Source organism: Dipodomys merriami, unplaced genomic scaffold (genome assembly GCF_024711535.1).
Source record: "Dipodomys merriami isolate MVZ:Mamm:240054 unplaced genomic scaffold, mDipMer1.0.p SCAF_22, whole genome shotgun sequence".
In the NCBI taxonomy this organism is placed as follows: Eukaryota; Metazoa; Chordata; class Mammalia; order Rodentia; family Heteromyidae; genus Dipodomys; species Dipodomys merriami.
In genome coordinates this window covers 11960963-11984999 of record NW_027203604.1, presented here as the reverse complement: position 1 = coordinate 11984999, position 24037 = coordinate 11960963, and the positions used below count along the sequence as shown (strand labels likewise).

The 24037-nt window shown below is 47.9% G+C and overlaps 1 protein-coding gene across 1 annotated transcript; it reads left to right on the top strand.

The window, feature by feature from the left end:
- Nucleotides 1-6773: 6773 nt before the first annotated feature.
- Gadd45g (growth arrest and DNA damage inducible gamma) lies at nt 6774-8641 on the top strand. The gene is made up of 4 exons (XM_070033082.1): nt 6774-6919; nt 7344-7445; nt 7577-7790; nt 7941-8641. The coding sequence occupies exons 1-4, from the start codon at nt 6867-6869 to the stop codon at nt 8049-8051; spliced, it is 480 nt and encodes a 159-aa protein (XP_069889183.1). The 5' UTR covers nt 6774-6866; the 3' UTR covers nt 8052-8641.
- Nucleotides 8642-24037: the final 15396 nt, after the last annotated feature.

Sequence of the window (24037 nt, the reverse complement as noted above, 5' to 3'; positions counted from 1 at the left end):
CACTATATGCTAACATTTTCAAAACAGCATCCCTGAATCTCAGCACACTCTGTGCTGTCAGAAAACAGAGTTTAATCCAAATTCCAATGCCTATGGGGAGGGGGCGGCGGCTTCCTGTGCCCACAGGCGTGATGTGATCACTGGGACATGTCTAGAGTGACATAAAGAATGTTTGCCACCCTCCCCCAGCTACACACACACACACACACACACACACACACACACACACACACACACACACACACACACACCACGTCAGATGTAAGTTTTTGAGTTGTTGAGAGCTCTGAGCATCAAACCAAGCATCCACGGGTCCTGTGGATGGACCGGAAGTCACTTTTAGAATATCACTGTAAAGGATCTGAAGGGCGGGCGGGGGGGGGGGGGGGGGGGGGGGCGGCGGTTGCGGAAGTTGCCCACAAGGAGGATTGTCCTTTGCATAGGACTGTGACACATGCCATGATCACTTCTTCCAGTCGGTAGAAACAAGACAACAAGACAACATGCACAAATAACCTATACCCTCTCATTATGTCCAAGGGTCTGCCAGAGCTAATGTCAGCTGTGTGTTCTACCAGGGCACACCCAAGAATAACTTCCTGCAGGGTTTCACTCCGGATGTCCGGATGTCCGTCTTTGGTCTGGGAGGGTTTCCCTTTCTCAGTTTCCTGTTTCCTGCCCCAGCTGTCATCTGAAGCACGGCCTCCTCCCCCCACCCCCACACCTACAGATCCTTATTTCCCCTGGGGTTGAGGGACAGCTGTGAAGGTCAGGGGGGTCAGTGTGATGGGGTCTTTTAGATACTGGATGCATTCAAGAGGTCTCTGTCCAGGCTGAGTCTAGGCATGTGTCCTCTGTGAAGATTTGGTTTCTTCCTGTTAAATGTGTCTGATTGGGGAGGGGGGTAAGGGAGAGTGATAGAAGGGGTGAGGTTGATGGGGATACATTGTGTATGTGGAGACCTCACAAGAAACCCTTTTTTGGAAAACTAATATATGCTAATAAAACACTTTTAGAAATGATTTCTTACCTTTTGGATATCATGTCTCTGATTCATGCTGCCTAATCCATCACTCATGGATTTCTTTGTTTCCTTTAAAATCACTAGCACTCTTCTGGAAACACAGGAAGCCAAGGGGCCTTGCCTGGTTACAAGAAGGTGCTGAAGAATACTGGGATGTGTGTCTGTGTGAGAAAGAGAGAGAGGAGGGAAGGGGAAGGAGGGAAAGAGGGAGAGGAGAGGGCGAGAGAGAGATGGAGAGAGAGAGAGAAGGAGAGAGAGATGGAGAGAGACAGAAAGAGAGAGAGGGAGGTATAGACAGAGAGAGAGAGAAAGAGAGCACTGAGAATAACCTAGAACTCCAGAAAGCAGCCCAGAGTCCTGAGCTGCCCTAGAAGAAACGATCCTGCAGAATCTGGGGGTACAAATGGTATCGAACGTCTCCGACCTTGCCTTTAAGAACTGTCCTTTATTTGTTTCAAACTTCGTTTCTTTCCAGAGATCTGCAAAGGAGAATATCTGCAGAAACCAGATGCCAATGAGCAAAGCAACAAGATGGTGTCCTTTGTTGGGGTCTGGCAGAATTGTGATGGATTGCAGAATAGTTCTCAGTTTTGGGGTTCCAGCACCCCCTGGCCCCTGCTGATGATTACCATAGAAGAGGACAGACTATGGGCACATGTGGTCAGCTCATTCCATTGGCAAGCAAAACAAAGCATCACCTTTTTCTGTGAATGCTGCTGACTTGTTAAGATGGCAATGAAGTCCCACCTGCAGTCAACAAGAAACTCCTGGCAGCCTCTAGTATTATGGCTGCCAACACCAACCTCTGGGGTACAAGGCATGTACTTGGTGATTTATGACAGTACTGTACATGCTCCAAATGCAAATGCTTTAAGAAATGGCAACAAGGAATGTTTTATAAATCTCACCATTCACTTATAATCCTCTTCCTTCCTTATCCAATGAAGTGTGTTTTCCCACTAACCTCCTAGTCAATCAAGACATAAAAGTTAATCACTGCTAGGTGCTGGTGGCTTATGCCTGTAATCCTAGCTACTCAGGAGGCTGAGATCTGAGGAACATGGTTCGAAGCCAGCCTGGGGCAGAACAGTCCCTGTGAGACTCTTATCTCTAAGTAATCACTCAAAAACCGGAAGTCGAGCTGTGGCTTAAATGGTAGCGTGGGAGCCTTGAGCACAAAGAGACAGTGTGCAGGCCTAGAGTTCAAGCCCTGCGACTGACAAAACAAAACACAAGTTAATCAGAAGCACATTTTAGAGAGCATGTTAATTAAACACTTACATCATGAAGGACACTTATTATTTTAGAGATAGAGGTCTCACTATGCACAGGCCAGCCTCAGACTTCTGGACTCAAGGATCCTCCTGCTTCAGCGTCCTTAATGGTTGGGGTTACATATTTGCACTCCACTATGTTCTGTGGCTCCGAAGGTTTATTTTAAGCGCTGTAGGTTTTATTTATTTATTTTTTTCATTTCATTTCTTTCTTTTTCTTCCTCCTCCTCCTTCTGGTCCTCCTCCTCCTCCTCTTCCTCCTCTTCCTCCTCCTCTTTCTGGTCCTCTTCCTCTTCATCTTTTGGTGCTGGTACTTAGTGCTTGAACCCAGAGTCTGGCACTCTACCACTTGAACCACACCTCCACGTCTGGCTTTTTGCTGGTTAATTAAATGTATGTCTGATGGACTTTTGGGCCTCTTGAGTAGCCAGGATTATAGGCACAAACCACTAGCACCCAGCTTCCAAATGTTAGGTTTTTTTAAAAAGAGGTCGCTGAGTAAGAACCACACCATGCACGTGGTATTCAGGTAAGGGGTATTCATCGCTCCCGCTGGAACCAGGCCATGTTGGTCCTCCACGCAGCTGGGAAAGGCCTGGGAAAGAGCTGGGAAAGAGCTGAGAAAGAGAGCCTGTGCTAGGCCTTATCTAGGGTATGGGCAGAGAAAGTTATGGCCACATCAAATTCAGATGTGACCTCAGTGGATGCAGATGTGACCTCTTCCAGGTGTGCCAGTTGCCTAGGTAACACAGGTACTAGGTGGAGACTTTGCTGGGAGGAGGGTGGAGTCTTCTTGCCATCCAGACGGACCTTACATTCCAGCCTTTTAATAATCATGAAATAGGGCGGGGATTATCTCTGGCTACTTCCTGCTGACAAGGGGTGTCGACAATAGGGGTAAAAGGCTGGAATTTGGTCCCCTCCCAGAGAAGGCAGTGAGCAGCAGCTGTCCCTTGGTGGCGTGAGTCCTTAGATGAAGTCTGGAGAAAGTCTCATGAGGCATTGAGGGGCTGGAAAAAAAATACTAGAGAGCAAATAAATGGCAAGAGGAAGGACTTGGGGCTGAAAAATATTGATAGAAATGTCCCTATCTGGTGACAAGGTAGAGGAGAAGTCAGTAAGTTTGGTGGAAGGTTAAGAGTCAGATGAGACCCAATCCTTAACCCACCACGTGGCCAAGATGGTGAACTCAAGATGGTGAATTTCTGAAAAAAAAAGCAAAGAAAACCTAAACAAATGGAAACTCTGACAATTTTCAAACCTAGAATGGCTAGCCTTTGAGAGGGACCTGGGGGGGGGGGAGTCCCTGGGACCCAGCCTGTGTCACACTCTTCAGGGCACAAGCCAAAAAGTTGTAGAAAAGAGAAAAGGAGAGAAAGTTGGACATGATTAGCAGAGAGCAAAGAAAGCCTGAAAGTAAACAGACCATTTACCATTGCAGAGACAAAAATTGTCTAAATCTGAGAACAGCATAAAAAAATTAGGTGTTCTGGCTTTCCAGAGCATGCAGGAGGCATTTCAAGGGGTTTCACGACACTGGAGTGGCACACAGCATCCCATTAAAGGCATAGGAGAGGGAAAAAAATTAGTGAGTGAAGGAGGGCTTATCAGAGGGAAGTGGCATCCCAACTTTCCACCGAGACCTCTAGGGAGGAGTGGCCAAGCAACCAGAGTCAAGCGTCCAGGGCTCCAGAGGTGACCAGCCTTTCTGTTAAAGGTTTAGTAGCAGGTTCTCCGGATCTTACACCAAAGTTTTGTTTTGTTAAAGCATCTGTGAAAGTTTTCCTTTAAGAAAGTCACTGCTTTATTAAGGTGACTACAGCCACTGGGAGCTTGAGGGTGACATCAGACTGTGACTTGAGACCCAGAGCAAGCTGAGTCCCCCGCTGAATGTATTTTGGCACCCTGTCTAACGTCTTCAGCAAGGGAACAAGGGTGTCACCGATCACAGCTTTGCTTCCAGATAAAACCTTTCTTCTCTAATTGAGATGAGGGATTTGGGCCGCTTGGGACTAACTAATAAAGCCATGTAAAACGTATCATATATCAGAAAGGAAGGTTTCCTGTAACTGAACACCTTGAAAATGTGAGCAAAGTAGAATAGCCTCAGGGGTTGTCAGTCATTCTCTGGCCGAGACTGTCTGGGGATGCCTTGCTTCTAAGCCGGCTGAACCCACAACGGCCTTCCTGTGGGGGAGGGGAGGTTTTAGACTTACTGCCCTCCCTAACCCCTTCCTAGATCTGCCCAGTGCTATACACCTCCAGAGGAGGTGCTAAGAGCACCAACATTCCCAACATTTCCTAGGGAATTGGTATTAATAAATTTTAAGAAATACTCAATGAGGAATTCCCATCGCCTAAAACTATATTTTATCCAATCAAGACAAAGGAGCGTTCTATATACCACGAAGAAAGACAGAGAGGAAATGGTCTCCACTAAATTGTTCACACTATCTCTAGTCCTGGCCTTTTAGAGACTTTGTAAGCAAATTCATGCTTGCTGGAAGCCCCGCAGGGCAGATGCTTGCTGTTCTTTGCTTTACAGCCATCAGAGGGCGCTCCTCACTCGGGCCCTGCCATTAATCAACGTGCCAGTTTCCCAGCACAGAAGGAAAACTTCCGAGCAAGCTCAGAAGTACCTTGCCAATTCATCCACCATCCAAAGACCGTGAGAAGAGGAAGAAGAAGAGGAAGAGGAAGAGGAAGAGGAAGAAGAAGAAGAAGAAGAAGAAGAAAGAGAAGGAGAAGGAGAAGGAGAAGGAGAAGGAGAAGGAGAAGGAGAAGGAGAAGGAGAAGAAGAAGAAGAAGAAGAAGAAGAAGAAGAAGAAGAAGAAGAAGAAGAAGAAGAAGTCCTTTTGATTACTTTTTCTCATTTTTGCTCCATTCTTGTGGGCTTCCAGAAAGTCCCGCCGGGTATCAATCGCCCTAAGCCAATCTCCCAGGCACGCAGTTTCAAGCAGCACCGAGAGATGTCAAAATCGATGTGCATAGAAGGTGACCCCCCCCCCCTTTGCAGGAGAGACTTGTAGGTCCAAACTGGTCAGAGGGTAGCAACTTCTATGCTATGAAACGCCCAACATCTCTTCCCATTTTATCCTTTTATTCCTGGAAAACAACTTCCCTTTTTTTTTAACCGTGCACCTTTAAGTGAGATATTTCGAAATCACATGGAACATATGGGTTCTTATGACATGGCTGGGAATCGAGAGTCTTTTTCCAAAGCTTCTGTTTCCTGGTGGGAACCCGTGCGTTTTGCAGGCCTTACTCTGATTCTTACTTGTGCGCTTTCTGGACCGGCCTGGAGTTGGGTTGCTGCGTGTTTGGGGGTGCACCCAGCCCAAGCGCCCCTAGAAAAATCAAACTGGAGCTCAGCATCTACCCAGGCGCGCCTGTAGGCGGCGCCCAGGGAGAGGGATTCCGACCACGGCGGTTTCCCCCACTCCGGGATCCAAGCCCTGGGGTTTCGGGTGCCTTCGCCGCGGATCCTTCCCCCGTTGTGCGGCACTCGATAGGGCACGCGTGTGGGGACCCCATGCAGACCCAGTTTCCAGCACTCGGAGGCGGCGGGGCAGCACGCTGCCCCGACCCCCCGACGCGCCTGGCAACGCGGCGGCCCCCACGCGCGCGCGTGTGCGCGCGGTGAGGCCTGGCCCACCCCAGGGTACCCGGAGGCAGGTGGACAGTGTCGCTATGAAGAGAAAGCCTTGATTGTCCCGCGGCCACACGCCAGACCGCCACTATTGTGTGATCCCCATAGAAATGCAAACGAGCCGCGTGCGCCCGGCCGCAATCTGCTGGTCCCCAGCTCCCCTCCCCTCCCCCCCGCACCCCGCTGCTGCTCCTCCAACCCGGGGTTCGGGGGGAGGGGGGGAGGGGGACTCGGGCTTCCAGCAATACCCCGAAGGGGCCTGGAATATTCGTGGCAGGCTTCACCGGTTCAAGGGGGGGGGGGGAGCTGCAAACCCATCTACTGGCCTTGGCCGGCTGCACACGACCCTAGCGTGCTTCTACTTGAGTTTCAGTCTCCCCGTGACAGCTTCGTAAACCTCCACTTGCAAAGAGAGAATTCAAAACACAAAAACAGAAGCAGCAATAAGGTGAAATGCAAAGCGCAATTCTTTGGCCTCCTCCCAGGTTCTCCGTAGCCAACAAGGTGGGTTTGTGGGTTTTTTTTTTTTTACTTTTTCCTTTTAAGGGCTTATCAATAAAAAGAAAAGAAAAAGCCGAAGAAAAGCGAGCTGCGCGCTGCAGTCTGCCCGGCAACACCCCGACAAAAGCGGCAGATTTGAGGCTTTGTCATCCCCCGCGCCCCTCCCCACGTGGCCTTCTGGCACGAGCCGCCGGCCTGCCGCCTCATTTGCATCAGAAAGCGGGCGCCGGCCAATGGGCGTGCAGCCTTGCGCCAGCTGGCGGCGCCGCGCCGGCCCGGCTATAAAAGGACGCGCGCGGCGGCGGCCGCTGTAGTCGCTGGAGGTTGGCGCGCCGGGCGGGTTGGGGAGTCCCGGTTCTCCGAATTGCTCTCTGCGTTGTCTCCGCTTTTGGATATCTTGCTGCTCGTCGACCGCACCATGACTCTGGAAGAAATCCGCGGCCAGGACACAGTTCCCGAAACTACAGCTAGGTAGGTCTGGGAGCGCAGAGTTGGGCCATTCTAACAGCGATCTCGCTGTGTGTGTGTGGCGGGGGGGGGGGGGGGGGAGTTGTTGGAGCCTGGTGAGGTCGCAGCCCAGCTCTGCCCCGGTGCCGGCTGGGGGCGGTGTCAGGACTGTGGGGGAATCAGGGGTGCTTAGACCTAGGGACGGGGGTGCACACGTCGGTTCGAGTGGGGGTGGGGGGTTGGAGGGGAGCCAGAGCGCGTCTGGTGCTGGCGGCTCCAGGTCGGGCCTGGGTAGTGGGGAGTGCAAGGCACTAAGTCTGCGATCCAAGTCCGGGGGTGGGGGTGCCAGATCGCGGCCCGCTGAGCCGAGTGCAGTCGGGGAGCCGGGGGCAGGGGGCTGGGGGTTCGGGGCACGTGGGCTCACGGCGGGCGCTGTCTCTCCGCGCAGGATGCAGGGCGCCGGGAAAGCGCTGCACGAGCTGCTGCTGTCTGCACAGCGCCAGGGCTGTCTCACCGCCGGCGTCTACGAGTCCGCCCAGGTCCTGAACGTGTAAGTGCAGAACAAGTCCCGTGGTGGGGCGGCGCGGGGGAGGTGTCGGCGCGGCGGGGCACCTTGGCTCCAGGATCGAGGTCCCCCCCACCCCCCCTGACCTTGTCCTCCCCCCACGTCTGTCCTCGCAGGGACCCTGATAACGTGACCTTTTGCGTGCTGGCTGCGGACGAGGAGGACGAGGGCGACATCGCGCTGCAAATTCACTTCACGCTGATCCAGGCGTTCTGCTGCGAGAACGACATCGACATCGTGCGCGTGGGAGACGTGCAGCGGCTGGCGGCGATCGTGGGCGCCGGCGACGAGGCGGGCGCGCCGGGTGATCTGCACTGCATCCTCATTTCGGTGGGTGTCGCCTCCACGGTGGGTTGTCCGTCCCGGGCCACCCCCCCCCCACACACACACCGTGTTCCCCCTCCCCGTCCAGCCGTCCATGCTGGCCCGGAGCCAGCCGCGCTGACCAACCCCCCTCCCCCCTCCGCTTTCTCCCGGCAGAATCCCAATGAGGACTCGTGGAAGGACCCTGCGCTGGAAAAGCTCAGTCTGTTCTGCGAGGAGAGCCGGAGCGTTAACGACTGGGTGCCCAGCATCACCCTTCCCGAGTGACAGGCTGGAGCAGCGGGAGGACCTTGGTCTCTGATCGACGTGGTGACGCTCCGGGGCGCCTAGCACGCTGCTGGCTCTGCGGAGGGGCCCTCGGAGGGCGCCCGCCCGAGTGCGCGCGCGCGCGCGCGCGCGTGCGGCATGGAGACGGCAGGCCCGCGGGGCGCCGGGAGAGCGAGCGAGCGAGGACGCGGCGCCCCAGGCGGGGGCTCGGCGGCGGCGGCGGCGGCGGCCGCGGACGGAACACTCTCGAACCCAGGACTCTGCACGTGTCCCCGAACGGGGCAGCTCGCACTGGAAGGCCGAGGCTGGGACGTAGGTCGCCGGGCCAGGAAGGACTTGATTGGCCGGATACCCGCGGGACTCAGCCGCCGGTGCTCTGGGCTGGAAGGAGGGAAAAGGCTGGGGAAGGCGCGGCGCGCCGAGGCCTGGACTTGGTACGGCGGCGTCGGCAGTGATGTCGGACTTGGCCGGCTGGCACGACTTTTTTCAGGACGGATCTGGGCATTGCTTCCTTTTTGTTTTGTGTTTCTTTTCTCTCAAGGATGCTGTCATTGAAGTTTTGAGTTCTGCAATAAACTTATTGAAATAAACCGACGCTTGGGGTCTTTGTCTCCGAGGGATTCGGTCCTTGTTTAAGGGGAGGTGGTCAGCAGTGTGTGAGGTGAGGGTTGGAGGTGGCGCATGGAGCTAATGGCACCTGTTTCCGCCTTCCTGTCGGGCGAGAATTACAGGCTTCTCGGGCTGGCCGTGGGGGAAGGGAGCCACTGGCCGTAGAACTTGAGCCTCGCTTGTGCTTCTGTCTCCTTTAGGAAGATGTGAAACTTGCAGAGCGGGAGCATACTTGAGATAAGGCATTCGGGTGCAGCAGCTCAAGACTTGCAATCCAATCCGATCACTGTGACCTCTGCCTCCCTTTTCTTTCTCCTTCCCCGCCCCCTCCCTCCGACAGCTGCTTATCAGAGCAGCTAGCCAAGGGGCCAGGCATGGCTTTCCTACACAATGAGCTTTGCCTTCTGCAGCCCTGGCCCTTTGTGGTCCCCGAGCGTGGGGGGGGGGGGGGGCTGGCTGCTTCTGCTTTCGGGAACTTTCGCTTCTGAATTGCTCTGACAAGGCAATGTTAGCAAAGTATTAATATCAAACATGACACCAATGACTGCGTTCAAGTCTGACTCATCATTTTGTCATGGCTGTGACAGAACTTACAAGATGTGAGCAAAACTTGGAAGGCAGCGTCTATATAAATAGGCATGAGCAGTTCTGAGTGGGGCTGGCATCTGTTAGGTGCCTATTTTCAGTGTCTTCTGCCCACATCAGTTAGTCTTGCTGCTGTTCACAACCTTCCCCCCTCCCTTTTTTTTTAGTGTGGGGTCTTGAACTCCTAGCTTGGGTGGTTGCCCTTAACTTTTTCCCCTCAAGGCTGATGCTCTGTCACTTGAGCCACATTGCTACTACTACTGTCTTTTTGGTGGTTAATTGGAGAAAAGTGTCTCACGGACTTTCCTGCCCGTGCTGGGTTTGAAACTGGGATCTTTAGCTAGCAGCTTTTGGAGTAGCTAGGATGACCAGTGTGGATCATAGGTACTTGGCTGCAACTCCCTTTTGAAAACAGGAAAAATAAATGTTAAGTCTTGAAGTCAAGACTGTCTTTAAGAAGGATCTAGAGGAAAATGTACCTACCAATGAGCAGATCTTATGAGACCTTGACAGTCTTGATCTTGCTTTTACTCCCTTTCCTGGCTAACTGCTTGGGGGGGGGGGGAGGGGAGGGAGAGCAAGGCACACTGGACCTGGCTTGCTGTCAAGAGTGTTCAGGGAAGGAGGGCGGAGTGCTGTTTTTCTAAGAAGGACTTGCTGCTGATTTACCGGCAGTCGTTGGGGTGGCTGATTTGAGTGCTACTTTAAAAATTCTTTCCAAATCTAGGAAGCATTTGGAAGACAACAGGAAAACTGTAGGAGCTTAATTACCCTTCCTGTAAAGAAAGCATTCTGTTTCTCATTTATCTGTTCCTAAAAGCGTCTACTCCTTTGTGAAGGCCGAAGCCCAATGATCTAATTTAATTACCTGTGCCCAAATTTCCTCCATATTTTACTTATTTGCTACCCCCAAATCTTGAGTTTTCTAACAGAACTCTGCAGAATAGGCTGACAGACCTGATCACTGATCAACTGTTGTAGAACATTGAGTTGGCAGGCCATGTGAAACTTGGCCTTCTCTAATTAGGCCTTACTGTGAGGCCACCTGTTGGAGCTCTGGAAGCAAGGAGAATTTGCAGAGCGCAAGAAGGAAAAGAAAAATAAAAATAAATAAAGCAGTCTTAACACAGGAACCAGGCTCAAAGATTGTGCTAAATGTCTTCTTGATAAATACAAGTAAATACATCATTATTCAAATGAAGTAAGCATGTTGTTACTAAAACATTATTTTCTGGGTACAAGGCACATAGAAGCCCTTGGTACCTGCTAATCATTATGTCCATGTAAGGTGGCCCATGCAAAGAACTGAGCTCAAAACTTTGCAGATAAAAAACAAAACAAACAAACAAAAAACTCAGTGTGCTGAGTAAGGTTGGCTCATGCTTGTAATCCTAGCTACACAGGAGGCTGAGGTCTGAGGATCATGATTCTAAACCCTGACAGGAAAATCCATCTGACTTTTTTCTTCAATTAACCACCAAAAAGCTGGAGGTAGAGTGTGTGGCTCAAGTGGTAAAGCAGCAACCTTGAGCAAAAAAGTCAAGTGAGAACAAGAGTCCCTGATACTTACAAACTAATGATTGCTTGCTCAAGACCATGAATTTTATAAACCACAAGCTCTTTCTATGCTGGTAAGATCCTTTGACCTTTTGGGGATGAGCCCATTTAGGACCAAGAAGTCTGGTTCCAGGAACTAGGGCCTTACAACTTCCTGATGTTGGAATGCTTGTCTTGTGCCCAGTTAAGGATCCCCAAAGACCACCAAGGAGCCGATTCAGATGCAAGTAGAGAGAGTTGTTTAGTGCAAGCTCGAGCCTGGACTCATCACCATCACCAATGCAGAGGATCTAGATAGAGAGCCCCGACCCTTCCTCTAGCAGGGTTTTTATAGGGTTTTTAGGGATGTCTATGAGTCATTGCAACAATTAGCAAATCCTATCACTCCACGGGAAAATAATAAAATAATTCTAAAAGATGATTAGCATAACCAGGAACCGACCAGGTCCTTGGGATTGGCTGGTTCATGGAGTTGAAGCTTTTGGAAATGATTGGCTAAAGTAGATGGTCTGAGCTGCAACCGAGTGGTCTTTAACTTGCAGGAACATCTGGTCCAGGGAGCGCAGCAGGCATTTAAGAGAGTCAGTCTGGTGAGTGAAGAAGAGCTGACCAGGCAGAAGCGTTGTCCTGACTTCCCCCAGAGCCCTCTAGAGAGAAATGGCCAAGCCCCCCAACCCAAGCGTCCTGGACTCCGGAGGTGACTGGCCTTTTGGCTAGTTTCACTCACCGGAGTAGAGAAGTGGTGTGGGAGTGGAGTGGAATTTAAAGAGTTGTTCCTGGAATTTGGGCTCAAGGGGATCAAGGGGAGTTGCTGACACATTTCCCACACAAAATGAAATATTTTGTTCAGGCTTCACACTTGCAGACCAGCAGAAAACAAAAAACAAATATATATATGCAATCATAAGACACAAAATATTAAAGAACAAAGTAAGATGATTCTGCAAACCAGCAAGGGCAATTGGGTGCATTCTTGTCTTGCCTTCTGCTCTCTTTCTAGGGCATATATCATGTAGTATATGCAAGTGCACAGGTATTTTCTAGGCAGCAGTATCTGGCTTACTCTGCTTTAGTGAGCCTTTTCCTACATGCCCTCATAGCACCTGTGTAATGATCCAACTCGCAGACTCCAGGACAGGGGGGAATTGCAGTATAATCTGCACCCCAGTGGGAGAGTCTGCCCCCCAAAATCGAGACAGATGCCTACTCTCTGTAGAATTTTAAGTATCGTCTAAAACAAACTTGTGCAATGACAATCAACTGTCTTTTATGTGTGTATGAATGTATTATTATTATTATTATTTGTGTGTGTGTGTGTGTGTGTGTGTGTGCGCGCGCACACACACACTGGAACTTGAACTCAAGGACTGGGCATTGTCCTTTAGTTTTTTTGCTCAAGGCTAGTGCTCTACTACATGAGCTATATAGCCCCACTTCTTGCTTTTTTAGAGGTTAGAGACTGAGAGTCTCACAGACTTCTTCCTGGGCTGGCTTTCCATCAAGATCCTCAAATCTTAGTCTTATGAGTAGCTAAGATGACATGTATGAGCCATCAGGGTCTGTCTTGTATTCATTTTTAATGTCTTGCATTAGACCATTGGTGCACCGTTTTACAGTGACAAACAGAGGTAAATGAATACAGAAATGACCGTGGGAGGTGTTGGGGTCAGGCAGTCACTGACCCTGTCTACTCGGGGAGTTGGAGCCAGGCCTGACCTTGAGATGAGAGAACAAAATGATCACTGAGATTTGAGTTTGCTCTTAAAAGTTCAAACTCTGTGTATTCTAAGTTGTATTCAACTATTCACCTCAATAGCACAATGTGTATTGCTCAGAAGGCTTACAAAGAACCACTAGGAGGAAAGCAAAATAATAATAATAATAAAGAATAATAATGAATTTTTCAGAGGAAAAGGGAGGTAAAGGCTTGGTAAACAAGCAAGGCAGTGTGGTCATAAGGTCAGCTCCAAGAGCAGATACTCCTTTTGCTTGTGCTTTTGTTGTTGTTGTTTGCTTTTCTCAAGATACTTTTCTCAAGATATTTTCTCACATTAAAAAAATGGTCATCTAATGGTAGGCCTTCCTACTGTCTAATCTTGCTCATTGTACATTTCCTCTGACATTTATATTTCTAATATGTGAGTGATTATGTACTAACAATGGACTTCTATTGCTTTACTGATGAATTGGAAATATAACTATGTATTGGCAGAAAACATTGTAATTGTTTTCAATTTAAATGGAATACTACTTAGCAAATATTTCTATATCATTAGTATTTTTATGAAAAAGATGGTTAAAATACTTCAGTTTCTGCTGAAAAAAAAAAAAAAGATACTTGCACTGTTCAGTTGGCTTCCTATCTTAGTGGCCCCTGATCTCCTTATTTGGGTATATTCCCTAAATGGCCAGAGGAAATTGTCCTTTCACAGCCACCATAGAGATACTTTGTGACTTAAATGGTAGCAAGGAGACAGTCTCCAATACTATATGGAACAGCACACAACCCTGGAAGAATGCCAAGATGACTTGCAAGTCAGGGTTGATGTGTTACCCAGAACAATTGTCAAGGCTTTCATTTCTGTTCTAGGGCAAACTTGGACATGTGGTCTTTTTAAGTTGTCCTGTGAAGTGTGTGTGTGTGTGTATGTGTTCATACGGGGGCATGAACTCAGGGCTTCTTGCTCTTGTTTGCTATTTTTTGCTCAAGGCTGGTGCATTACCACTTGGACCATACCTCCACTTCTGGCTTTTTGCTGGTTAATTAGAGGTAGGAGTTTCATGGGTGTTTCTTCCCTGCACTGACTTTGAATTTTGATTTTCCAGATCTCAGCTTCCTAGTAGCTAGATTACAGGAAGGAGCCACTAGAGCCAGGCTAGTTGACCTATTTTAAGTCACACTTCTTTATCTGGTAGAATAAAGTTGTCAAATGGTTTCACTAGCAACTATGAGGGTGACAGAGGCTGCCCTGGGAAGGGGCAGGCTGCCCAGAGGAGTCCGAACTTCGGGAGGAGGTGGTACATGTAGCTCTAGGGCACCAGGGTAGCAGAAAGTCTTTTCTCTGTTTTTCTTTTTCTCTTTTCTTTTTTACTATGGTGGAGGTAGAAAATGTATTATTCATCTTCTGGGGTTGGGGTCCCCATCTCTGAGGTCGGCTCAAGGTGTTGATGACGGTGACCAAGAGGTAAGGTCACACAATAGAGCTGCTGATATGTACCAGCCTAGGGCAAATGTGGCTCCATGCATCTGACCTTGCCTGGATGTGTGGCTTTCTCCATCATGATTTTTTTTTTGCTAGTTCCACCTTCCTGGCTCTTGCTCCTGATGCTGTCCACTCAGGGAGTTGGAGCCAGGCCTGACCTGGAGATGAGAGAACCAAATGATCTCTGAGATGTGAGTTTACTCTTAAAGTTCAAACTCTGTGTATTATATGTTGTATTCAACTATTCACCCTTAACTAGGAGTAGTGACATGTGCCCTTTATAAGCAGAAATTGCTGCTTCTGGAAGAAGGAGGGTGAGAGTCCAGATATTGAAGGTGGAGGTTCCAGAAAACCATCCCCTGTCCTCAGTGTCTAGTCCTTCTCCTTTAGCTGGGGGCTGTGAGGGACCTCGGTACCCTTGCCACTTTTTAAGGAATGTCTTCGATTCCTGGCTGCCAGGGGCCTGGCCAGAGGGGGCTAACAATGTCATTGAATGTCACCTGGAGGGGTTCCCTTCCTGGGGAATGTGGCAAGTCTACTAACTTATACCCACTGATGAAAATTTTCATATGAACAAAACTCTTACAAATGTCACAGGGAGCTCTCAGCAGCCCCTGAGCCCTTCCCCACACTGACCCATGACAGGTAAAGCTCGCTCAGTCAGATCTATGGGCAACTGGTCATATATTTCATTGCCACTGGGGGCCTGGCATCTCCTTTGGAAGCCCAGCAGACAGAAGAAGCTGTGATTCTCTTCTTAGTAATGTTCCAGGTAATATCTCGTTGAAAGGTAGACATCTACCTGGGCTCTCTGATGGAGAACTATCTCTTGATGTTACTCCTGCAATTATGAGTCAAAAGGGTTTTGTGGGTGTGATTAAGGTTACCCATCAGTAGACTGGAAACTAGGGATATGCTTTTCATGGGTCATTCAATCGTGATAGGCACTCTTCGAAAGCAGAGGCTGCTGGTTGTGGAAGCGGGAGTGTGGTGGTCTAGATGTTGGAAGGCTTCAGATAACATCACTACTGGTGAAGATGGTGGTAGCCATGAAGCAGAGGACAGGGTATGTTTTCAAGTGGTAGGGCTGGAAACTGGTGGCTCACTTCTGTAATCTTAGCGAGTTGGGAAGCTGAGAATGGGAGAATCACAAGTTGAGCCCCACCCAAGAAGAAAAGTTCTTGAGATCCCTTCCTTTAACCTATACCTGAACACTGTTGTACATACCTCTAAGACATCCCAAACTATGTGGGAGGATTGGGGTGGGTGGGTCATGGCTGTCAGGCCAGTTCAGACAGTAAGTCCATGACACTCTGTCTTTGTGAAAGGAGGCTTGATGTGGTGGTATGTGCCTGTATTTCAGTGATGTCAAGAAGCCTAAAGATGGGCAGATCATAGCTCAGGTAGGTACCTGGGCAGGAAGTGAGACCCTATCCTGAAAATAACGAGTGAAAAAACAGGAGTGGAGGTGTGACTCAGTTGTATTGTGACCAGCTGTCAAGCACAAAGTCTTGAGTTCAGCACCACAGTACTGCCAAAAACAGAAAGAGAGAGAGAAAAGAGAGAGAGAGAGAGCACAAAAGAAAAAGGAAGAAAGGAAAAAGAAGGAAGGAAGGAAGAAAGGAAAGGAAAAGATAGAAACACAATGGCTAGCCCTGGCTCATAGCCAGCAAGTGGACAGTGCCCAATTCTTACAGATCTATCCTGTCACCAACACAGATGAGCTCAGGAACCAATTCTTCAGAGCTTGGTCCAGGCTTGTGGGCACAGAGAAGCCTGCTAAGTCTGCCTGTAGTTCTTAACCACAGCCCCGTGAGCCTTTGCACAGATAATGTTTGAATTTTATGGCAGTTTGTTACTTAGTATGGCCAGAGACATCAGTACCCTCTTGGATTCCAGTCCCACCATCCCTCTTCCTCTATGCATGCCCACTGGGCTAGAGCCTCTTTAACCTAGTTACACCATGTATTCTACATTATGTGTCCCTGCTCTCCCACCAACCTCAAATCCTATAGGGGTCCCCTTCTCCCCCACCCCCTAACCCCAGACAGCTACCCTTTACACCTCATGATCCTCATCTTCAAAGTTGGCAGGGACAATCCTACCTAGCCTTCCAGGGCCTCTCCAGGGTGGCTAAATCTTGCTAGAGGAAGGCAAATAGACTACAAAGCTCAGCATTCCCCTCAAAAAAGGAAGTGGTTGAGGTGAGGGCACAGGAACATGGGGTATCTTCTTGCCTGAGATGTTTTCAATTTGTCTTGATTTTTTCTTGGTTAAAGCAAAGTTCTTTTTTGCTGGTTGTTCATGGCTTCCTGTTACAAGGAGCAAACACGTTTATTGGTCTGTTTCTGGTCCCTGGATGTGGAAAATAATAGATCAATGTGAGCCAGGAAGAGCCTGGGCCTTACTGTCTGAGACATTCAGAACACAGTCAGTTATGGGAAAGCTTGCTAAAAAGGATAGTGAAGATTTTTCCCTTCACAAAGTAGGTCTCTGATCTCATAACCATTGACTGTGATTATTACATTGATGTGGTTTGAATTCGTAACCTTGCTGCCAATTTTTATGATTCATTTTTCAGTATTCAGAGTTTGCTGTGGGTTGAGGTTTACAAGCCCATTGTATCGTGATAGTTTTATTGATCTTCATTTCTGACATCTTCTCTTCATTTGTCCCTACTCTGTATTGGTGGCCTAGGGACAGCTCCTATCTTCCTTGAACAGGAAAATTCAAGAGGATAATTTAAAATTTGTAGGAGTCTTATTATAATGAAGTGTAGGCCAGCTGAATTACAAAGAGTGACAAGAATATTGCAGTAAGAAGTAAAATGGAAAGTAAGGAAACAGAGGTACCCAGGAGAATGCATTCTCTTTCACAGCAAAATTAAAGTGACCTTGAGTGACTCATGGTAGAAGATCAGTTCATGGAACTGCTGGCACTGAGCAGGAATTGGATGCAAGTATTCCAGGAAGGAGATTGCCAATTGTGTATTCAGCTATCAGAAATCCATTTTAAACCCTGGGCACTTACGTTCTGTACTTGGATTTCTGCAAATCACTTAAATTCCAGCTCTGCAAGGCCAAACAATGACCAGCCTGGGGACCTGGTGTTGTACTGACAGGTCATCATCAAAAGGACAAGTTAAACTAATCAAGGATTTTGGAGAGTGTTACAATATCAGCCTCCCCCTCCCCCCAAAGGCTGGTGTTAAAGCCCAAGGGTGGCACTATTGAGAGGTGGCCAGCTTTTAAGAGGTGGGGCCTAGTGAGAGGTCTTTAGGTTGTTGGGAATGTTTCCTTGAAGGGGAATGGGAGACATTGGCTCCTTTCTCCTTCTCTTGTTTCCTGACAATGAGAGTGTACTGTTCCACCATTTATTTTCTGCCATGATGTATTATTGCCTCACTGTAGGTCAAAACAATGAGGGTGGGACTTACCAAACTATGGGCCAAAATAGACACAAGTTGGTCACTTCAGTTATTTTCCTACAGTAATGAAAACTGTAAGAAAAAGAAAAAGGAACAGTAATAATGACTGATATAGAGGTCCCACCAAAAAGTATGCTTGTGCAGGAGAGGGCATGGACATTTGCTTTTTTGCTTTAACAGAACAAGTAGGCATTGGCAGCTGTTTTCCATTCATGTGGCCTTCAGTGTCCAAGACATACTCTGCTTCAGCTCTCAGCTATCCAGATAAAATTGCCGATGCTTGTAGGGAACAAGAGTTGTAAGGGGACTTTGCTATAGTCAGGAGCTTTAGCGATCTGGGATTGCCCAGGCATGCTGAGACCTTGCCTTGCATCTTAATTGTGTTGCTAGTCAGATGTCCGTCTAACCTCATCACAACTATGTATTCTATCCCAAAGGAAAGGGCCCACTCCATGTCAGAAGGCTTCCATGAGGGCAACGCCTGGGGCAGACCCTGCTTGTTCCTTCTCTGGTTGCAGCCTCTAGTACTTAGACTTAGTCAGTGGAAGTGTACAAGCCAAATGAAGTGAATTGGGGCATGGGGTTCCAGGGCTCAAGTAGGACCTGGGAGGTGGCCTACCCTCATCTTCTAAGGGGCTGTCAGTGCTCACAACAGGCTCAAAGCTTAGCTGTTGGAAGCTATTAGATGAGGCTGTTGTCTATGGTCTGAATACATTGGCAGTTTAATCCTCTGCTGCAGCAGTGCGGGGTGTCGAGGCCTTTTGGTGAAATGCTTATATCATGGACTAACACCTGTTACAAAAGAGCCTGATGAGGGAAATAGGTCCCTTCTCCTCCCATCCATACCTTTCACCATATACAGACATAGCTGGGCTTTCCCTGGTTGGCCCAGCAATAGGTACCATCTTAGAAGTAGAGAGAAAGCCCTCACCAGACACCAAGCCTGCTAGTTTCTTGACCTTGAATTTCCAACCTTTAGAATCAAAAAGTGTCATTGCCTACTTATCGGCTACTCAGTCTGCAGTGTTTGGTTCCATCAGCTCATCTGGACTAGGAGAAAATTCAGTAAACCCTGAGAAGAATAGAACTCAAGAATTCATTGTGCGGTGAGAAAGTGTGATACAGCCACAGGGTAACTGTACCCACCACTTCCTGTGGAAGAAGCAAAATCTCTCCCCAGGAAGGGAAGATTGTGTCTGCTTCGAGGAAGGTGTTGTCCCTCTCTCCGAAGGATCCTTACCAGAGGCCAGAGGCTGCTTTGTCCAGGCTTTGACTGGCTGCTCCAGGAACTATGGTTTTCACCTACTTCCTTAGTGCTTGTGAAATTTTGATGTGTAAGTAGCTGTTTAAGTTAGTGTCTGTGGAGAGATGAGCTTTGGAGGACCTTACTCAGCCACCATCTTGTTCTGCCTCCCTGGAGTTTCCTAGAGACTGGATAGCTCTGAGATATCAGCTTGCTTTTTCTTTTTCCTTTTTTTTTTTTTTTTGGCGGCCGTGGGTCTTGAACTCTGGGCCTGAGCGCTGTCCCTCAGCTCTTCAGCTCAAGGCTAGTGCTCTACCACTTGAGGCACAGCGCCACTTCCAGTTTTCTAGTGGTTTATTGGAGATAAGATTCTCATGGAGTTTCCTGCCCAGGCTGACTTTGAACTGTGATCCTCAGATCTCAGCCTCCTGAGTAGCTAGGATTATAGGCATGAGTCACTGGCACCAGCTAGATATCAGCTTTCTAATAAGTTAATAAGTCCCCTCTGGGACAGTGCTGACACTGAGGGTTTGTACTCTGCTTGTGGAGAAGACCCCTGGATCCCATGGATTGAGTTTACTTTTCCTGGAAGTCAGTGGAGGGAGGTTTTCTTTTCCTTGTGTGTGTGGGGGGGGGAGGGGGGAGCTAATCCTCAATTTTCTTTGTTTGTTTGTTTTTGGTCCAGTCGTGGGGCCTGAACTCTGGGCCTGGGCACTGTCCCTCAGCTCTTCAGCTCAAGGCTAACGCTCTACCACTTGAACCACAGCGCCACTTCCGGCTTTTTTTTTCTTTTTGCTTATGTGGTGCTGAGGAATCGAACCCAGGGCCTCATGCATGCAAGGCAAGTGCTCTAGCACTGAGCCACCTTCCCAGCCCCTCAATTTTCTTGTTGTGAGACAGTGGCCCACTGAGCTTGTGACCAACTCCAGGTGAGAAAGAATTCTGTGGTGGCAGACTGGAGAAGAAAGGATGGGTTCTGCAAGGCACTGAGACAGGATGCAGTCCCCGGATATTGGTTCTAGCTCCAGGTCCTGATTAGCTAGCCAGCCATGGGGCCAGAGCTTGAACTATGAATCTGGCTGGGGGGTGGGGCTACGCTTTGAATTCCTGACCTCCTACTACTTCCTGGTTGTGACTCAGGCTCTTTGTACTTCTCTGAGCTTTAATGACTGCATTTTTTAAGCCCTGATGTCACTTAGTATCTGTGGGCTTGTAGGTGCCCCTTGTACCAACTGATGCAGGATCTGACCTTGGGGTAGGTTTTTGACCTTTCCTGCCTTAATGCTCAGCATCTTCAAAAACCCCACAGAGCATTTTTGCTTGAGAACTATGGACTGAAGAAGCCAGTAGCTTGCCTGATGATGACACCACTGTTCTAGGACAACACGTTTTATTAATTGTTTCCTCCAAAATGTATTCATGGGTATTGGCACACATCCATGCACATGCATGCACACGTTTCCACACCTGTGTTTTGTGAGGCCCAATCTTTCAGTCTTGCTGGACTCACCAGCTACTTAATTAGGCCAGCAGGATGTGACTGTATAGAGAAAAATCTAAGACCTCATCAAAAGACTATTAGAATTGATAATCCAATAAAGTTACAGCATATAAATATCAAGAATACAAAAATCAGTAACATTTTTAGCCTGTATAATAAACTTGCTGAGCTAGAAATCAAGAAGGCAATCCCATTCATAAAAGCTATAAAAGAAAACAATACTCCAATGAATAAATTTAATCTATGAAATGAACAATCTTTACAATGAAAGTGACAAAATATTGATGAAGTAAGTTGAAGAAGGCAAAAATATTAAATTGCAATAAAATAGAATAAGTGCAAGGGGAGGAGAAAAATAAAACATGTCCTATGATCATGGGCTACAAGGTTCAATATGATGAGAAGGTCCATACTACCCTATAGGTTTAATACAATTCTTACTAAAATAACAATGATACTTTTCACAAAAACCAGATTTTTAAAATCCTAAAATTCATATGGAAATACAAAAGACCCCAAACAACTAAAGCAATCAGAATCAAGAGAATAGGAGCCGGGTGCTTGTAGCTTGCACCTGTCATTCTAGCTACTCAACAGTCTGAGATTTGAGGGTTTTGGTTTGAAGCCAGTCCAAGCAGGCAAGTCTACAAGTCTCTTAGTTCCAATAGGGAGCGATCGAGGCACTGTTGGTGGGAGGGTAAATTAGGGTAGTTTTTATGGTGATCAGCATGAAGGTTCCTAATGAAGCATCAAACAGCAACAAAAACAGATTCAGCAATCAGATTTCTGAATATGCAGCCAATAGAAACAAAATCAGTTTAGGAAAAAGATACCTATATGTTGAATTATTACAACATGATTCACAATAACCAAGATTCAGCATCAACGAAGTGTGAGAAGTTGAAGGGGTAAGAGAATGTGACATATGCATAATGGTATATTAATTAGTCATTAAAAGAATAAAATCTTGGGCTGGAGGTATAACTCACTTATAGAACATATATCTAGCATGCTCTAGGCCCTGGTTTTGCTCCCTAGTACTTATTAGTTTTTCTTTTTCTTTTTATTAAAATATATTCCACACGGAGTGAAATGACATTTCATTGTAGTTCTGATTTTCAGATCCATGATATTAGAGATGATGAACATTTTCTTCATATATTTGTTGGTTTTGTATGCTCTGTGTGCACATGTGCGTGCATACACACACACACACACACACAAGCAATAAAATCTTGTCACTTGGAGCAACCTTAAGGGAACTGGAGGACATTGTGTTAATAGACACAGAGAGCCCAATGCTGCATGTTTTCATGTACGTGTAGAAGTTAAAGGAGATGATCTGAGAGAAGAGAGTAGCAAAGTGGTCACAGTATACTGATCATTACACTTTGTTTTGACTTATACTGTACCCCCCAAAATATAATCTCTACTGTGTTAATTAAAAAGAAATTACAAAAAGAAGGAAAAAGGAGGTCAGCAGGGCTTGCTGTGTCAACAGCAAAGGATCAAGGATGAGAGGGGGAAAGGAGCTAGAGGAATGACCTTTCTGACCCCTTGTGGCAAAGGTGTCCATGGGGAAGGCCTGACCACCAAGCGCCAAGTACAGTGGCCTTTACTGCTGTGCCGTCCAGATATGCCTGGTAGTGTGTTGGCAGTGCCCTCTACACCTCGGCTCACCCTCTCAGCTCACTTGAAGACCCCAAGGATCTAAGCATTTCTGGTGTTACTTGGTACTTGTCCCCACTCTGCTGATCTTCCTCAACTTCCCTCTTCTCTACCCATTCCAGAAGCAAAGGTGGCAGTGGCCTTTTACCTTGCCTGTCTTCCTTGCCATGATGTCACGGATTACAGAAAAACACAGAGGACTGGGTGCCAGTGGCTCAGGTCTGTAATCCTAGCCAGAGAGGAGGCTGAGATCTGAGGGTCTAGGTTCAAAGCCATCCCAGGCAGAGAAGTCTGTGAGACTCTTATCTCCAAATAAGCAGTACAATGCCAGAAGTAGAGTTGTGTCTCAAGAAGTAGAACAGGAGCCTTGAGCAAAAAAAGCTAAGGGACTTTGTTTAAGACCTAGCTCAAGGAGCTGGGAAGTTGGCTCAGTGGTAGAGGGCTTGCCTTGCATGCATGAGGTGCATGCATGAGGTCCTGGGTTCGATCCCTCAGCACCACATAAGCAGAAAAAAGCTGGAAGTGGCGCTGTAGCTCAAGTGGTAGAGTGCTAGCCTTGTGCTGAAGAGCTGAGGGACAGCGCCCAGGTCCAGAGTTCAGCCCCCATAACCAAATAAATAAAAAAAAATAAAAAGACCTAGCTCAAGACCCAGTACACACACACACACACACACACACACACACACACACACACACACACACACACACACACACACACACACACACTGATGCAAAGACAGTACTTTGCCTCAAAGTGGAATAGTCTTTTTCCTCAGAGTAAGTAAAAAGCAAGTTATACTTCTTACAACTGTTCTCTGGCCCTGGCCCTAATGTATCTTTTCTTTCCCCCTTCAGTGCTACAAATTACTTCAAGTAAACAAGGTAGGACAGCAAAAAGAATGGTCAGAACACTTGGTTTCTACTAAATGATTACATTGTTGGAACACTGCACCTTGTGGAATCCGTGGGTAAAGCTGATGATGGATGTGCAGCCTGTACACAGTATGTTCTGTTCTCATCCGGAAGTTGGTGCCTTTGTCCTTCGTGCATTAGCAATTAGTGAAGTAGACTTCAGCTCTCAGGGCTTTCAGGGAGCCCAGAGCTCCTGTTGTTGTTTGCCCTGGGTCCTGGATCTAGCAGCAGAGAGCAAATTTGGGCCTGAGCAGGAAGCCTGCCACTAGTATATTTAATAGGGAGGCAGCTCTCCAGGTCACCTCTTCTGGAAGGCACAGCCTGGCACCTCCACTCCCAGCCCCATCCTTCTATGGTCCCCACCTCTCCCAGTCTCTGGGCAGGGAAGCGATGCACACAGCTCTTATATATTGCAAAGACTAACCGAGAACAGAGGTGTAAAATGGTAATTGCAAAGAGTTTCTTCAACCTGGATGCTGAATTAAAGTTCTGGATATAGTTTGTCCTTGTAGACCTGTGGAATTTACTTGCATGGGAGGTATTAACATGAGCATATAGAAAGCCTGGGCAGGAAAGTCCATGAGACTTTGATCTCTAATTAACCACCAAATAGCCAGAAATGAAGCTGTGTTTCATTGTAAAGCTGTAGAACACCAGACTTGAGCAAAAGCAACAACAAAACCAAAAAAACCTAAGGAATAGTGCCCAGGCCCTATTTCCAATGCCTTCCCAGAACTGGCAGGTGCGTATGTGTGCACACGCATGCACACACCCACACGTGCGCACACACACACACACACACACACACACACACACACACAAGATGAGTCCTAGAGTAGCTGTGAGGCCTTTCCACCACTATCTGTGGATGAAATCCCCTTTTTGTTAGTTACAAATAGGCTCCCAAAGCCACAAAAGAAAAAAACACATATTGTTTTATGTTGAAATCTGAGTCATGGTTCTGCCAAGTCTTCCATGCCAACTGGAGTGGGAAGCTGTGCCCTGGTTCAGTGTTCCCCTCTCAGGAACACTGCAACTACACTGGCATTTCTGGCATGGCATCACCCTACCTGGACACAAACTACCTGGGCTAATAAGGGTGAGGATCTTCTGAGTAGTGTCCACTGAGGATTAACCCAAGCCTTGTCTGAGGTCCTCTGCATACGGAGACTTCTTCTTAAGCAAAGGGAGCAAACATGATGCCCTGGTACTGGCACCCCTTGCCATGACCCCACCCTGAGAAGAGGAATGAGCGCATTGTGGCTCCTTAGAGTAAGGGTA

Bases quoted from the DNA above. Each gene is read 5' to 3' on its own strand.
- Gadd45g (XM_070033082.1), top strand. From the start codon at position 6,867: ATGACTCTGGAAGAAATCCGCGGCCAGGACACAGTTCCCGAAACTACA. The intron at 7,446-7,576 runs GTAAGTGCAGAA...CTGTCCTCGCAG, and splicing joins TCCGCCCAGGTCCTGAACGT to GGACCCTGATAACGTGACCT. The intron at 7,791-7,940 runs GTGGGTGTCGCC...TTCTCCCGGCAG, and splicing joins TGCACTGCATCCTCATTTCG to AATCCCAATGAGGACTCGTG.